The 17,235-nt window shown below is 38.8% G+C and overlaps 2 protein-coding genes across 3 annotated transcripts; both read right to left on the reverse strand.

Annotated features, from left to right (window-relative positions):
- Positions 1 to 53: 53 nt before the first annotated feature.
- On the reverse strand, positions 54 to 6,738 carry LOC135226533 (uncharacterized). 2 transcript variants are annotated; one of them, XM_064266184.1, is made up of 8 exons: positions 6,437 to 6,738; positions 4,342 to 4,422; positions 3,158 to 3,192; positions 2,355 to 2,464; positions 1,729 to 1,881; positions 1,233 to 1,376; positions 776 to 965; positions 54 to 204 (listed from the first exon to the last, which is right to left on the reverse strand). In XM_064266184.1, the coding sequence occupies exons 1-8, from the start codon at positions 6,541 to 6,543 to the stop codon at positions 65 to 67; spliced, it is 960 nt and encodes a 319-aa protein (XP_064122254.1). In that variant the 5' UTR covers positions 6,544 to 6,738; the 3' UTR covers positions 54 to 64. The 2 variants fall into 2 exon arrangements, with proteins under 2 accessions (XP_064122254.1, XP_064122255.1); XM_064266185.1 differs by lacking the exon at positions 6,437 to 6,738 and adding an exon at positions 4,746 to 5,483.
- A 6,912-nt stretch (positions 6,739 to 13,650) lies between these two features.
- On the reverse strand, positions 13,651 to 14,238 carry LOC135226245 (uncharacterized). Its single transcript, XM_064265686.1, has one exon. The coding sequence runs from the start codon at positions 14,236 to 14,238 to the stop codon at positions 13,651 to 13,653; it is 588 nt and encodes a 195-aa protein (XP_064121756.1).
- Between the last annotated feature and the right edge of the window lie 2,997 nt (positions 14,239 to 17,235).

A 17,235-nucleotide genomic window follows, 5' to 3' on the forward strand; every position in this document is an offset into this window, starting at 1 on the left:
TATTAGACTAATGTTACAATTCCCAAATCTCTGGGCCTTTTTTTTTTTTTTTTTTTTTTTGACGTCACCAGTCCGCTTCTCGTGCCCACACAACCTCCCTGAAGAACCCGCCGTCTCTGCTCATGTATATATTGAAGCCGTGGCATTTCAGGTGGTGGAAGAGGACCCAGAAGACGTGTTGGATGCTCGTGTGACCCACGTTGCCTGATTAGTCGCGCAAGACAAAGCAGATAACTTATTAATTGGATTAAATGCGAACACCACCAAGGTAACTTTTGGGAACTTTTAAATTCAGCAGTTTATGACTACTGGACATTTTGTACACATACTTAACATACATACAAACATGCGCACACTAGTGTACAAACACACATACGTGCATATAACCTAGATAGAACCAGAGAATTAAATCGTAGGGATTAAATTGCAGCTTTGTATAATAAACGTTGCTTAAAACCTGCAACAAAACTTAACAACGTACAGTGAGGCATATCAGATAAACAACCCCTACTGACTATCTATTTCGCTTTATTCATTGAAATTTAAAAATAAATTTTCCGTTATATTTACTCAGATTGATTTTTTTTTTCTATGCCTTTACGTTGGTTTGTTGGTTTCTTGCTCAAATGACTAATAAACGGACCTTTGGTGTTTTAAAATGCCAATGGGAATGTTTAAAATATAAATTCACAGAATTTTAATTTCGTTTCACAAGAGATTGATCTCATCCCGAATATAAAAAATTAGTAATAGTCAGAATGGCAATTCAAATTACCTCCATAAATATCATGGTGGATTTCAACAGCCATCTGCTTGATGTTCCTCAAAAGGTGGGGCGTATTGTACAGGACATCTTGGAAAAATTCGACTTCGGATGTTTCAATGTCTATCTTGACCATATCTATGGGAACATCGGTCAAACCCAGCATTTTGAGGATGTTTTCGTACGTATCGACGGGATATTCCTGATCGGTTGAAAAAGATGTTTACAGAAATGTTAGCGCAAGTGAATATGTAAAAGAGATTCGTATAGGCCTATATATATATATATATATATATATATATATATTATATATTATAATATATTAAAATATATATATATATAGATATATATATATATATATATATACGTCATTAGCTCTGTGTCTGCATATCAGTGTGTTGCAATGGCAAACCAGACTTTATTTTGATAAAGAACGAAACTTGAAAATACAAATATATAGTACGATTACCTTCGTGAAGTTGAAATCCGTTGGTATTAGATTCATTCCAATTTTCCTGAGCCCTTGGTAGTTGGAGATGCCCAGATTGAAGAAATGAATGTTGGTAGACCTCTCCTGTGTCTCTAGGCCTATGGTTGGATCGAAGGCGTACACCTGTAACATAGGACTGATGTTAGCACATGAATGTTGGGTACAAAATACACATGGGCTTCTTTATCAAGGGCGTATCCAGAATAATAATAATAATAATAATTCACCCATTCTCATACTTTAGCTAATGGCAAGGCACATTCTTAACATTTATACTATAATGACATAAATACACACATACACATAAAGTGATTTGACGAACCTGAAATAGTTCCTCTTCTGTTCTACACAATACCTGTGTGTGTGTGTATGTGTGTGTGTGTGAGAGAGAGAGAGAGAGACCCTCTACGCAAAACGCGAGCATGTAACTACCAAAGTGATGAAACAAATACACATGATTTTCTATCTATCTAACCTTGCATCCCAACCTCTCGAGGTCCTCCTCGAACGACCAGTTATCGTTGATGCCGAAGGACATAGCAACGCAGTTGCCGGGCTGTATGTTGAACCTGGAGTCAACGCACATGAACTTCCTGCCATCGTATGGTCCCATAGATCCAAGCTCTACCTGGGGAGCAAAGTAAGAGTCAACCTTTAGAGGCGCGGTGATCTGATCTTCGAAGAAATGTGGGCTGTAAATGCACAGGGGTGGAGGTCAAGTAAAAGTCTAAAGGCTTGAAGGCGAGTGTAGGCCAGGGGCCGATGGGACTCTACAAACAACCCTTTAGTAATGCATACAGTGAATCAAGAGAGGTGCACTCATGGCACTACAGCCGCCTACGATGGACCTAAGGCGTTGCTTACGTATAGTTGCATTCACCCACGAAGTATTTGAAATATGTATAATTCTTAACAGGCTGTTAGTACTAATGGGATACGTCTAGCCCCAGTTGTGACAATGTGTTTTAATATATGTGGAGCACTTTGGGATAAGAAATGATATTGGGTATACATAGATAGACATATTATGTAAATGATTTTCCACATGTTTATACACATATATGATTAATATTGTACTTTTCATTATTATTATTAGCATACCCATTTACTGCAATCTGCTTGTTTATTGTTGATGTACGAGTTATACTGCCGCAGGGACTGCAGGGCTGGGACGGTACAGTTCCTCACTCTGTGCTCGTCTCCCGTACATCCTGAAATTAAAGAAGCAAGTACTGGAAAATGAGATACATACATACATATGAGCAAATCAAAATAAAACCGATAGGCGTGAAATTCAGAAGATGACAGCAGAGAGTTGGAATGAAATTTTGCTCTTCGCTTAGATATCTGGACATCAGAAGATTCCACAACTGCACAATGATTATATATGCGACTATTCCACATTTTAGTTGTAGCCGAGATCAATCTCGTAGCAAACCGAACGGTATTAAACCTGATTCTATGAAAGGTAAAGAGGAGCGCAGCGAATGTTTGTCGTTGCAGTACATTTAACGCAATAAACAAAAAGATTTTGCAAAATGAAATTGTTGAATAAGCTTAAGAAAAGACTCAGGCTTGACCTTTTCCCTTTCTTTCGTTGGGATAAATTGAACAAATAAAAATTGGGCGGGAGAAAGTTTGGGATTGCGTGAAGAAAAGCTAACACATTCAAGTACGCGCACAAACATCAAACCAGTGCTTGACAGGGAGCCGTTGCAGGGAACTGCTTTAGAACAGGGAAAAGAGAACGAGTACACGGAATACAATTACAAAGAACTTTTAGAAGGAAGGCTTTGATAATTCCCATTATTCTGGCAAACGATAAATTATTTATTAGCAAGTCGCAGATAAAAAAAATAATCGGTTGAAAATAAGGAGAGAGTGGAGGGGGGGGGGTGGCTTACCTGCATTTGCAGTATCTATAGCAGACTGACGAAATCTGAAATGATAAATAATATCATAATAATAATAATACTCTTACTCTCGTCAAACTCCTAAGACCTGTTGCAAGAGTACAAAAGTACATATAATTATCTAATCGATCTAATGCGCAATTTTTTTTTGAAGTGTCTTTTGCTTAATCTGAATATCCTTTTCACTGTACATTTCAAGTTATTGTTGAAATCTACTTATTGCACAATGCCATCCCTTGTAATACGTACATATATATACATAGCTGCACACACACACACACACACACACACACACACACACATATATATATATATATATATATATATATATATATATATATATATATATACAAACATACATAAATATATGTATATAATATATATATATATATACAAACATACATAAATATATGTATGTATATATATATACATATAAACATATACATACATTGGACATGTGCATATATGCATGTATACATATAATGTATTAACATATACATAAATATACACAGAACCACTAAATGTTCTTCATTCTGGATGGGAAACAAATATGAGGAAAAGTGTTTGCAAACTTTGCTTGCAAACAATGTTTCCTAGTGTGGACAGGCCTTAAGCAATGAATCAACATACATAGTCCAATATTGTTTTATTTTGTCTCATCAGAAAGTAGAATATTATTTTATTCTCACTTTAAAAATGAATTACATACATGCTGTATAATCATGAATAGACGAATATAGCCCTATTTTTGTTTTACATTATTTTCTCATAATAAATCTTCATTCTCATTAAAAAACTGACTTGAATATATGGTTTATAACCACGAATAAACATACATAGGCGTCCTGTTGATAGCATTTGTAAAAATGATAATTATACATTCTGACCCCCGTATCAATTAATAAAAACACAAGTAAATGCGATATATCATCAATTTGGGTATAAACGCTTTCCAATTTAATAAAACCCAACTAAATTTTCTTCAGTGGTGATAATAGTCCGCGGACGGACAGCGAACTGAACTAGAAAAGTGACATCCACCACATTAATTGCAATGCGCATGCGCAGCCGTTTGGCCTGAGGTTCATCTGAATTCTATATAAGTGTTCGAGAGAAGGCACGTTAATATAATAACACATCTTAGTCGTCAAATAAAAACCCGCTCTGGTACTCACATGTAAATTCCTGAGAAGAAACTCGTGAAGAAGAGTGCGTGTTTCCAACGTCTATGAAAGATGCTCATTGCAGGAAGTTTTCTGAAATTCAGAACCCGTGGTTTAAAACTTCATTCTTGGAAGCCTACGGGCGTTTGATGACACACATGCACTTGTAGAAGTTGCTCTACGAATAATATATTTCTAAACTACGCTTACTACATCAATTTCACTGCATTTTGACCAAGTGACTTAAACTGACAGAGAATTGGCAAAGTTCGTTCTTTTCCACGCTCTCACGCCACTTAAATGATCTCTTTTTTTCTAATTATTTCATTTCTTTCTTATTGCTCACTCCATATTTGTTCTGGTCAGGGAATCATTTAATTGCTTTCCTTCACTCTTTCTCTCTCAGAGAAACTTACCTCTCCGATTAATCCTGTGCTATGGACTTTTTTTCTGGAGAATTTCTCCGTCAGTTCTCATTCCACACAATATCCATCCGTGTTTTCCTTGTACTACACAGAATTGGATAAAGACCAAGCCAGAGCAGGTAGTACAACTTGGCCAGAAGCTATTTACTTGGACAAATTGGACTCGCGGTTTCACACAGGATGACATTTTTGAGTAAGTTGTTAAATTTTACACCAATAGAAACCTGAAAATTTACCATTATTGCGCAAAATATGGCGTCAACGCATCAGGAAAACGAAAAAAAAAACACCTACAATTTCAACATGGGTCTAATTTTCTCGTGCGCTTCCGCCGCGCCGTTGGAAAGGTCTAGTTTATTGTAGCGCTGTACGTGGCATTGCAACATCTGTGCTATAACGTATCTCACTAAAATCCGATTGGATCTTGATTGCGTTCGTGGCACAATGTATTCTTTTCCCATAGCACTGTTGGATTTCAACAAACTCGCAACTTCGCTTCTAGCCCCTAACTATTGACGTCGTTTACTCGGCCCTCTTTGTCCGCGTGGCCAGAAATTCATGGAACTTTTCCTCGCCTGAGTATAGTACTACTCGGATAATTTTATTTTATTTTATTTATTTTTTTTACATCTATTATCGGTTCGTTGCGGTAACTAAATAAATGTTTCTATGACGGAGAAAGTGTTCCATTACATTATACAATTAACTGCGTCTCATTTATTTCTCCCCAAACCCTTTTTTATTCGCATCCTCATTGTTATCTTAAAACTTTCCCGTAGTCTTTTTTTTCAGTGAGGAAGAGAGATATCTGGCTGGCCTGTCATTCTTTACACACACACACACACACACACAGAGAGAGAGAGAGAGAGAGAGAGAGAGAGAGAGAGAGAGAGAGAGAGAGAATTTTACGACGAATACGCGTAAACCATTCACTTTTTAAAGTTTTTACTAGTCTACACTTACCAAGATCTTGTTTCAAAATTTATTCACTCGCATCCCCACTTCTTTATAAATGGCGACTCTTCGCATATCCTTCACATTTTTGGTTAGGCAGGCGTTACGTACTTATCATAGCCTACAGTATGTACATGTAGGTACACCCCCAATGTTTAGTCTTATGTCATAACAAAGTCTTATTCCTGGGACAAAGCAGTTTAAGCACATTTCACTCCAGGAAAATCTGCCAGTTGCCAGATATTTCCTTACGAAAGTATTTGGATCTTTTTTTATTGTCACGAATTTGTGATTGCGACAAGTAAGATATATAACTGAAGAGATCACAATCTAATACTTATTGTTAGAGAGAGGAGAGAGAGAGAGAGAGAGAGAGAGAGAGAGAGAGAGAGAGAGAGAGTCTGGTTACACAAAGACCATGAGACGTTAGAGAAAACAAAAATATGGTGTTTAGTATAAAAGAGCATAAAATAAAAGAGCAAAATACAAACTGAAGTGACTGTCACATAGCTCTTCGCCAGAATGTGAGAAGGTTCTAGAACGCCAAGTTAATTTGCAATGCCAAAAAAGCTAATCATGTTGACAGTGTCACTCATATATAACAAATTTAAGGGTATAAGCCATGAAAGAAAAATAAACAACGGAGTTTCTGCTTTTCTTGCTTGGCGGCTGCTATGTGCTGTTTCAACATCATGGCACTGAATTCGTTGAATGGGTGATTGTCATACCTTCTTAGACGGCGTGGCAGCAAGGATTTAGGGAGCACTTGTTCAGAAAGGCACTTTTTCAGGAACTTTAGTCGAATTCTGGTCGAATGTGCAGCCACAAGAGACATGGAGAAGGTAGTGACGACACATCTCAAAAGAGGAAACAGAATAGCGAAAGTAAACGTGGCCCTCTATGTATAACTGAATCACGAAAGTTTGGCTTATACCTTTATTTATGGATTTATCACGTTCCAAACTTTCGTAATTCAGTTATACATAACAAATTTAATGTATATTCAAGTTCCCTGAATGTAAAAGTGTAACCTTACAACATTCAATGTTGCCCGACCCCCCATGAAAAGCGAAATATAGAAAAAATAAGTAAATAAACAACACTGAAATACATATACGTATTTAAGTCAGGCGGCTCCAGGAAGCTACAGAATTTTCCTGCCACGAGTTCAAGGAATGTTTAGACCTAAAATACCGGAATAGCGTCATAAAACCCAAGCTTTGGCAACTCGCATTCCATGATGGCGCTGATAAATGTCTTAAGAGATTAAATAATTTCTGCTGTTATTTAACCTGTATAACTCATTGCTTTTGATTTACCCTACTACCTCGAAATTGTGTTGAAAGAACTCAAAAGCGTTAGGTACATTATTATTTTTTAATTCCTGTGCTTTTTCTCTCTCACTCGAAGGAGGAGGAGGAGGAGGTTGTTGTTTTTAAAACATGGTGTATGAATAAATTCACGATAAGACAGTGCAGAAAGTGCGAGCCGACACAGAGTGATTTCCCTGGATGGGTGCTACTTACAGTGCATGGCTCTTTGTGGGCAGTTTCTTTTATTTTCCCCTAAGTGACCTTTCCGTTGCTAAGGACATTATTGGAATTGAGAAAACCACCAGCAAGCAGAGAATGACAGGGCTTGGCAGAATAAATGAAAGAGTCACCAAATTCAAGTGGCGTACTACAGACCCGTTTGCGTTCATAAGAAGTGCCAATCGCTCCATGCAGTTAATTAAAAATGCATGGTACGCAGGGATGGCTTGAGGACCACCTGGTGGGTGGTTTGGGGGAGGGGGTGAGGCCGCAAAGACAATTTTGACCAAGTTGAACTAGATACAAAATATATCCTATATTTAATTACACACACACACACACACACACACATATATATATATATATATAGATATATATATATATATATCTATATATATATATATATAGATATATATATATATATATAATATATAAATGCTCAACATACATACATGCATCTATGAACAAGCAGTTACAAATGAAGACAGTGGTACCAGAAGAGTCATGACGTGAAAACAATTAATTTTGTATAAACATCTATTAATAGACTACTACAAAGTCAATTCTGTTACATACTACTGCTAATATTATCAACAATAATATATATGATCCCATTTCTATCGTACTCGTAAAATATGGCATAGTTGTTTTACACCAAAAGGGGGCAAAAAAAAAAAAAAATCAATTTTTCATTTTGATGTGATCCTGTGCTTTGTTAGTATTTGGTTTTTCCTTTGAGAATCGGTTCCAATATTTCATCCGCTTTATCCTTCCTTGAGGGTGGTTTGTGCTTACTTTCCTTTTGATTCTAATAATCAATTTACTAATTCCCATTTCTGCATTTAATTCCAATTCTGACATCTACAAATCAGTGGATGGATGTGTTCAATTTCGGGGCATTGCCACAAACACCAGGACCCAATGGCCAGTCAGCACCACATGTGACTCCTTACAAAAAATTCGTCTTTTTACTTAACACTTTAAACTGGGTTTTCAACGGTGGAACAATAATAATAATAACAACAATAACATCACTATTTTGATTATAGACTATTTTAAGTTAATAATGGCGAATTTACTTTTTAAAATAGCTTTTGCCTAGACACATTTTCTCACACAAAAATGGACCCCAAGAAGGTGTTATTCTTGTGGCTTTAAGCGTGCCTTACAGTTGGCCCCAGCCATTCTCTTCTACACCCTGGATATGATCCACCACTCAAATAGCTACCAGATACATAATTCACCACTTAAGCCAATGCACGCTCAATGGTAATTACATTGACGCACACCACTCTACTAAGGACTCAAACCCTAGACCTATCTGTTTGTTTGTTTGTATGGTGTTTTCACGTTGCATGGAACCAGTGATTATTCAGCAACGGGACCAACGGCTTTACGTGACTTCCGAACCACGTCGCGAGTGAACTTCAATCACCAGGAATACACATCTCTCACTCCTCAATGGAATGGCCAAGAATCGAACCAGCGACCACCGAGGTGGGAAGCAAACACCATACCAACCACGCCACTGAGGCGCTCCTAGACCTATCGGTGGTGAGGCGAGTGTTATCGTCTCTAAAGCCTGTATATATTTGCTCATCAAAAGGACTGAATCAAAGCAATTCACAAGGTCGATTCTGTCTTTTCATAGGTACTATTTCAGTCACTTTGCACCGAGATTAAGGGGAGTTCCTCCTCGAGGGGAGTTAAGTATATCTTAGTTTAACCAGACCACTGTGCCGATTAACAGCTCTCCTAGGGCTGGCCCGAAGGATTAGATACATTTTTTACGTGGCTAGGAACCAATTGGTCACCTAGCAACGGGACCTACAGCTTACTGTGGGATCCGAACCACATAAAATTGAGAAATGAATTTCTATCACCAGAAACAATTTCCTCTGATTCCGCGTTGGCCAGGCCGAGAATCAAACTTCGGACCACCGAATTGGTGACTGAGCGCAAAGACAACCCATCCAACGAGGAACTCCTCGAGGCAAAATTCCACACAACCAAAGACTATGGAAATATGGAACCCTCTTATGATTGCAAAGTTTGGCGACTTTCTTTCCCTCTGCCACCAAGCTTTGGAATTCCCTTCCTGCTTCCCCTTTCCCTGACATACAAGAAGTCCCCATTCTTCCAAATGCTGAGTTCTCACTTCTAATGGGTTTGTTTGTTTGTATGTTGCATGGAACCAATGGTTATTCAGCATTTGGACCAACAGCTTTGCGTGACTTCCAAACAATGTCGAGAGTGAACTTCTACCACCAGAAGTACAAATCTCTCACCTCAATGGAATGCCCGAGAATTCAGGCCAAGACCATACCGACCATGCCACTGAGGCGCTCACTTCTAATGGGGTTAAATACTACTGTTCTCTTTATTCTCGTGGAAAGATATCCCAGTCCTTAAATCCCAAAACTAAAAAGCTATCACAGAGAGTAGGGAAGCAATCGGAGACGAAGCTATCGCAAGTATGTGGGGTGATCACTTCAACAATATCCTGAATTGCATAAATGATCAAGATTCCCGAAGGGATGTAGATAACCTCCTTACTGACAACATTCAATTTCATTTTGCAGACCGTATTACGCCAGGTAACATCAGCGATGCCATAAACAGCCTACCTAATAATAAATCGCCCCGGCTGTGATGGTCTTCCTACGGAGGCCTTCAAATTCTGCCATCCGATAATTTACATTTTGCTAGCTGCCCTATTCAATGCGTGCATAATTCACGGTTTCTTCCAGACTCCCTACTCTTAGTCCATTTGATACCATTAATCAAAAACAAGCTAAAGGATGCAGCTGACGTTTGGCAACTACCGGCCGATTGCAATCACAACGATCGCATCGAAGATACTTGAGTCTGTTCTTCTAGTGAGACTTCTCCCTTTCTACACACCACTGACAACCAGTTCGGGTTTAAAGCAAACCACTCAACCGACACTGCATCTACATACTGAAAGAATTGCTGAATTACTACCTATCATCAGCCTCTCCTGTTTTCCTTTGTTTTGTAGATGTGAGAAAAGCATTTGACAGAGTAAACTACCCGAGGCTCTTCCTGAGCTGCATAAAAGGGTCACACCCCTGTATCTAATTTGCATTTTGCATTGCTGGTTCTCTACACAGCAATTCTGTGTCAAATGGGGTAACGTATTATCTGTGGGGGTTTCTTTAAGCCCACATCGTGCAGGAAGGTAAATGAATTGAGGAGAGCGCCTGGCTCAAGGAAACACCATGTTTGTGTTGTGAACTCTAATTTTATTAAAACAACTTAACTCTTTAAGTAAACATAATAACAGGTACATTGTGTAAAATCAGTTGCTAAATTCATACTCATAAATGTGTTGACTAGTAAATACCAAATACTAAATTACTTGTACTTCAATATACACTTCAAGTAAGAAACAGGAGGAGGAAACACTTAATAAACAAAAAACAGAAAAAACATTGGAACCTGAGTGTATGAAAGAAAATGGCAGTGCTATTTCAGGTATACTAAAGAAAACTTCTCTCAAGTAAATATGCAGAAAACCACCTTTCTAAATTCAACATTCTCCCGGCAATAGGGGACGAAGCCACCTATTAAAGAGCACAACTTGGACCTTATCTAAATTACATCTGACAGAAAAATCCCCAATGAAAATTAGTAGTGTAGTTTCACAAACTAACAATCACATCAAGTTTTACCTGACATGCACAACTGCATGATTTACAGTGACTTTATAAATCTAACTTAGTAGGGGGCTTAATTACTCTACCAGACTTAGACCTAGGAAGTACATCATCATCACTCACAGTATACATGGGCATTTGAGGATTATCACATACATCTCTATCAAGATCATCACAGGATGCATCAGCAGTAATCAAATCTTCGGATCTACCTACTTCTAGATCATACAATCTTTGAATGGGTCTAGTCACCTCTCCCTTTTAGTTTTGATCCTTACACTTCTTACAAGTCCATCTTTACCTTTAAACACATCTACAATAACCCCAAGAGGCCACTTCAATCTAGGAATGTTATCCTCTTTAATCAACACAAGGTCACCCTTAGACAAATCACATTTCTTATTGAATCCTTTTACAACTTGAGGCAAATTAGTTATATAATTGTTACTCCAAAGTTTCCAAAAATGTTCTAGCTTTTGGTTTCTTACAACTTCTCTTTCATTCAAGTCCCTGGAAGTCACCTTACATGGCTCTACATTTATTAAGGATTTACAGTGTGAGGCTCGTCCTAGGATAAAATGTGAGGGAGTGAGATAGTGAATGGAATCAGGTTCATCACTCACATAAGTCAACGGTCTAGAATTAATACATGATTCTATTTCTACTAATATAGTTTCTAATTCACTCTTACTTACATAGTTCAGATTTAGTGTCTTTCTCAAAGCAAGCTTAACTGACCTAATGAGCCTCTCCCACCAGCCGCCCCACCAGGGAGCACGAGGGGCTATAAAGTTCCATTTGGGAGCCAAGTGGCTATACATCCTTTGTACCTCATATTTAGCAGCTACAAAAGTCTTTGCATTATCTGAATATATGACACTAGGTAAACCTCTCCTGGCAACAAATCTTCTTATAGCCAATAAGCAGTCAGACAAGGATAAAGATTCTGTAAGCTCTAGGTGTACGGCTCGTACAACACCACAAGTGAACAACAATACATAAAATTTCTTACTAGGACAATCGGCACAAAAAAGAGGGCCTGCATAATCTAAGCCTGTTACATCAAAGGGTGGAGAAGACCTTACTCTTTCTTTGGGTAATGGAGCCACAGGTTGACTGCAAGGTTTTGAATCATGCCAACGGCAACTTAAACATTCCTTCATTACTGTCTTAGCTAATCTCCTCATTCCTATAATCCAAAAGCTATTCCGTAGGGATGAAATTACAGTATCCACACCTGCATGCTTCAAAAACTCATGCTGAAATCTGATCAACAACTTAGCAAATTGACCCTTGGGAATTATGACAGGATGTTTAGTGTCATAGTCTAAGTTAGAAAACTCAAGACGACCCTTAATTCTTAATAATCTTTTATCATCTAGAAAGGGGTCAAGATTTCTTAATTTAGACCATTGAGGAATAGCCTTGTTACCTAAAAGTGCCTTTATTTCTACAGAAAACACTTCTCTTTGGATGCAGTAAATCAACTTCAATTTAGCAAAATCAATCTCTTCAGTAATGAGAGGGCCCTCACTTTATTTTGACTAATTTTACAATTTCTGATAAATCTTAAGACATAAGCTGTAACTCTTAACACCTTGCTTAATTTACTGAATCGATCTAAATCTATCAAAGGGTTTTTTGGCACTCCTTGTACATTGAGACAGGCAACAGTGCTTTCTGTGCTTATTTCTTCTTTATCTTTAACAACTGTGTTACCTTCCCTTTCCTGGTATAGGGTGTCTTTTAACATACTAGGCCCATAGAACCACATAGTACTATCCACAAGATTGTCCGCCAAAAGACCCCGTGTTATCAGGTCAGCTGGATTGTCCTTACTTCCACAATGTTGCCAGCAACTTGGAGGTGTTAACTCTCTGATTTCCTTTACCCGATTAGCTACAAATATGTCCTTCTTACTAGCATCTCCTTGAATCCATGACAAAGCAATGGTAGAATCTGTCCAACACCTAACTCTAACACTGTTATCTAGGGTTAAGGGCGTTCTTCACAAAGTTGACTAATCTTGAACACAAAAGAGATCCCATGAGTTCTAACCTCGGCAATGTAATTGTCTTTATGGGTGCAACTCTTGAACTTAGAGGATACTAATGACACCTTATATGAGCTGTTCTCCACAGGTACTCGCAGGTACACACAAGCCCCATAGCCCTTTTCAGAAGCATCGCCAAACCCATGTAGCTCCATATGACTAAGCTTCTCCCAGGCCTTTTGTGGAAAATAACATCTATCTATCTGAAAATTCTTAAAATGCTGACTAATAAGAAGCCATTTCTGAAACTTAAGCTTCAACTCTGATGGCATTTCTTGATCCCAAGTCAGACCCAGTTTCCAGAGTTCCTGAAAAAGTATCTTGCCGTACATAACATATGGACTAATTAATCCTAAAGGGTCAAAAATCTTAGCTATCACACTAAGGATGCTTCGCTTAGTAGAGACTACTTCTACAACAGAATCTGAGGTTATGCATCAAGGAGAAACTGTCCTGTGAGTTACACCACTTAAGGCCTAATACAGTATTACATCCATCAGAATTTATAAAGGGTACCTTGTCATATAACTGAGAAGTAATCAGCAAACTATTTGACACAAGCTTTGTAAGGTCCATACTAGCATCAGCAAAAATGCTACAGGCTTCACAAAATTTATCAGCTGCTTCTACAGCAAAATCCGCACCACTCAACCAATTGTCTGTATACATGTTAGCCTTCAATCTTGCACTACACTAGTGGGGGGATACTTATCCAAATGATGTTTGATAGTGGCATTTAACAGAAATGGGCTCGCTGTGTTACCAAAGGGTACACGTGTGAATCTCATGTGCCGTATTGTACCATCGTCTCTTGGCCACAAAAATCTATGAACATCTCTGTCTTTCTCTTGTACACTAATTTGCAGAAATGCCTTTCTTATATCAGCTGTAACAGCAATGGGCCAACGACGAAAGCGAATGAGCACCTCAACCAAGTCAGGATTGAGTGATGGGCCTGAGGACAAACAGTCATTCAATGATACACCATTGTAACAAGAGGCAGAGGCATCAAACACAGGCCTTATCTTAGTACTTGAACTGCTTAACTTCACTACTGGACGATGAGGCATATAGTACACTGGATTCACACCTGAAATTTCCCGTCTTGGTACCTCTTCTATCATGTGATCAGACTCATAACTATCAAACACTTTTTGATACTCTTTCTTAAGCTCCTTATTTTGTTCTAACTTAACCATTAGCTTACTTACCTTTTTATGGGCTATGACTTCATTATTCAAAAGTTTTTTCTTTAGCAGAATCATCCTTCCATGGTCAGTGCAACCTCATAGCGACCATTCACAAACTTCACGGTACTCTCAAATTCTTTGAAAACTTTAGTCTCACTATAACTTTCAACAAGTTCCCTAGGCTTAACCCCTACAGTTTCCAGATCCCAAAACTTACACAAATCTGAATCTGAAACAGAGGAGATACACAATAATTGTGGTACAGAATACGTACAAGTGCGAGTGGTTTCATACAGCCTGCCACTCAAGACATAACCAAAGACAGACTTCATGGCTACAACATGGTTAATTTGGAAGGCATCTACAGGAGAAATCAGTGTCCAGTAGAAATCTAGACCAATCAGTATATCAATCTCAATGGGAGAATCATGGTGTAATCATCAGCTAATGCAACATGAGAAAAAGAGTTAAGCACTCAAGAATATGGTACAACAGGCCTAACCAAGGGCTGACATATTCTGGGAATCTCCGCAGCAATGATAGGTACCAATTTCTTGTCGGAGTCCCACAACTTTAACTCATAAACATTTCTGTGTTCATTTTTTCCACTACTATGACCCCCAAAACTAGAGTATGGCATAGGTGCACTAGTGATCCACTGTGGTTTACACTTCTTTACAAATTTGCTACTAACATATGATCTGTCTGCACCATTATCAACATTACCTGAGCAGTGACAACAGTACCATCACTACCACTCACTTGAACTTTGGCTGTCTGTAAAATGGTACAGTTACCACCTTGCCCTGTCAGAAGTGCCACATCACCAGGCTTGTCACTGCCAACAGCACCTACCTTTGCTTCACTTTCTTCCTTCTTTAGGTTAATTTCCAGCCTAACACCACACATTAAGGTAGAGTGGGCACCGTTACACTTTTGTACACCTTGTACGAGCTTTACACTCTCTTGACATGTGTCCACTCTTCAAACACTTGAAACATAGGCCTAAACTTCTAATTTTTTCACCTCGCTCTTTTCCACTCAATTCTAGAACACCAAAACAGTTTTCTGATTTGTGTTTCTTGCCACAGAAACTGCACATAGTGTTTTCTTGCTTGGACGAAGCATGAAGGGCTGCGGCTGAGTACACCTTGTCTTTAGAACTCTTACTTTCAATTTTCTTTTCCTCACTACTACTCTTTCCCTTAAAGGCTTCAGACCTTTCTAATCTTGAAATTTCCTTGTCTAAGAATGTCAATAACCAATCTAAATCACTTTCATGTCCATCACCATCCCTGGCCCACTCTAGCCGCAGTTCACTGGGCAAACGAGAGAGGATGATAGGTGTAAGAAACACTTCACACTGTTTACCAGTGACGCCTAGCGCCTCCAAACTGCGGATATGTATTAGAATGTCATCTCTAATTTCCAACAGCTGTGCTACACCCTTTGGTCCGCTGACATTAATGTTGACCTGACCATTTAACAATGCCTGGACATGAGCAAAAATAATCCTTTCTGGCTTGTAGTAGCGTTCCTTCAGTAAATTGCAAGCAACCGGGTAATTAGCACTGGTATGGGCTAGTCCCTTACTAAACATTCTTGGCATCTCCCTCCAGCAAAGACAGCAAATAGGTGAACTTACTGATCACTGGAAGGTCTGTTGCATCGATGTGGGAAGTATATTGATCCCAGAAGGACTGCCACTGGGTCACTTCACCACTAAACTTTGGCAGTTCCAGCTTGGGTAACTTGACGTTGGTGACATCTGATTCTTGAGATGAAGACTGACCACTTACAGAACCAGGACCCGCTGCTGCTGCTGCTAACTTCCTTATCTGGTCTTCAGCTTGTATCCTAGGCTGCAACACTTTTTTGTTCTAAACTCATGGGCTTCATCCAAAAGTTGTTCTAGTTCTTCTTCAGCTACATCAATTTCTATTGCTTCTTGGACTTCATCCAACTTAGCTAGTCTTTGGTCGTATTCCTTGATGGCATACTCAAATTGACTTATGGTTGTGGTGGAGGACTCCAGAAGGTCACTCAGAAACCGTTGGAAGCTCTTGTCAAACCCCCAAAAACCCACCCCCCACCCCCCTCGACATGTCATCCTTGTCCTCTTTAACTTCTCCATTATCTTCCCTGCACAAACTTACTTATCTTCTTAGAGGGAGTGTTCACAGGGTCTGGGGCACCAAAATGTGGGGGGGGGTTTCTTTAAGCCCACATCGTGCAGGAAGGTAAATGAATTGAGGGAGCGCCTGGCTCAAGGAAACACCATGTTTGTGTTGTGACTCTAATTTTTATTAAAACACTTAACTCTTAAGTAAACATAATAACAGGTACATTGTGTAAAATCAGTTGCTAAATTCATACTCATAAATGTGTTGACTAGTAAATACCAAATACTAAATTACTTGTACTTCAATATACACTTCAAGTAAGAAAACAGGAGGAAACACTTAATAAACAAAAAACAGAAAAAACATTGGAACCTGAGTGTATGAAAGAAAATGGCAGTGCTATTTCAGGTATACTAAAGAAAACTTCTCTCAAGTAAATATGCAGAAAAACCACCTTTCTAAATTCAACATTATCTTACACCTTCGGCTCCCTAAACGGGCTTCGGCAAGGGGCATTCTCTCTCCATACCTGTTTAATACGTACACAGATGCCTTGAATATCAAACTGAACTCACTCCCAATCGGATGCACCGCCAATGAAACAACTATAAGCAACCTCTGTTACGCCGACGATATGGTTCTGATTTCCCCCATCAGTGCAAGGTCTCCAACGACTCAACGACACTTGCCGCCAATATGCAGAGGAATTTGATATAATCTACCACGAAACCAAGACCCAGTGCATGTCGCTGCTCCTGAGATCCCTTAAGCATATTGCAGAACCACAAATTTTCCTCGGAAACCATCGGCTGGAATTTGTGCACGAATTTCCGTATTTATGTCACATTATCACCGACGACCTAAAAGATACGGCAGACATTGAACAGAGGCGTCGTAAAACTATGTGCAGCTGGCAACATGATTGCAAGGAGGTTTGCCTTCTGTCACC

Source organism: Macrobrachium nipponense, chromosome 14 (genome assembly GCF_015104395.2).
Source record: "Macrobrachium nipponense isolate FS-2020 chromosome 14, ASM1510439v2, whole genome shotgun sequence".
Classification (NCBI taxonomy): domain Eukaryota; kingdom Metazoa; phylum Arthropoda; class Malacostraca; order Decapoda; family Palaemonidae; genus Macrobrachium; species Macrobrachium nipponense.

What these genes read in the sequence shown, in the direction of transcription:
- LOC135226533 (XM_064266184.1), bottom strand. Translation starts at nt 6,543, where the DNA reads ATGTCTCTTGTGGCTGCACATTCGACCAGAATTCGACTAAAGTTCCTG. An exon ending in TTCTTCTCAGGAATTTACAT is followed by an intron (nt 3,193 to 4,341) that starts GTGAGTACCAGA and finishes TTATCATTTCAG; the next exon opens with ATTTCGTCAGTCTGCTATAG. An exon ending in TCGAGAGGTTGGGATGCAAG is followed by an intron (nt 1,377 to 1,728) that starts GTTAGATAGATA and finishes CCTATGTTACAG; the next exon opens with GTGTACGCCTTCGATCCAAC.
- LOC135226245 (XM_064265686.1), bottom strand. Translation starts at nt 14,238, where the DNA reads ATGATTCTGCTAAAGAAAAAACTTTTGAATAATGAAGTCATAGCCCAT.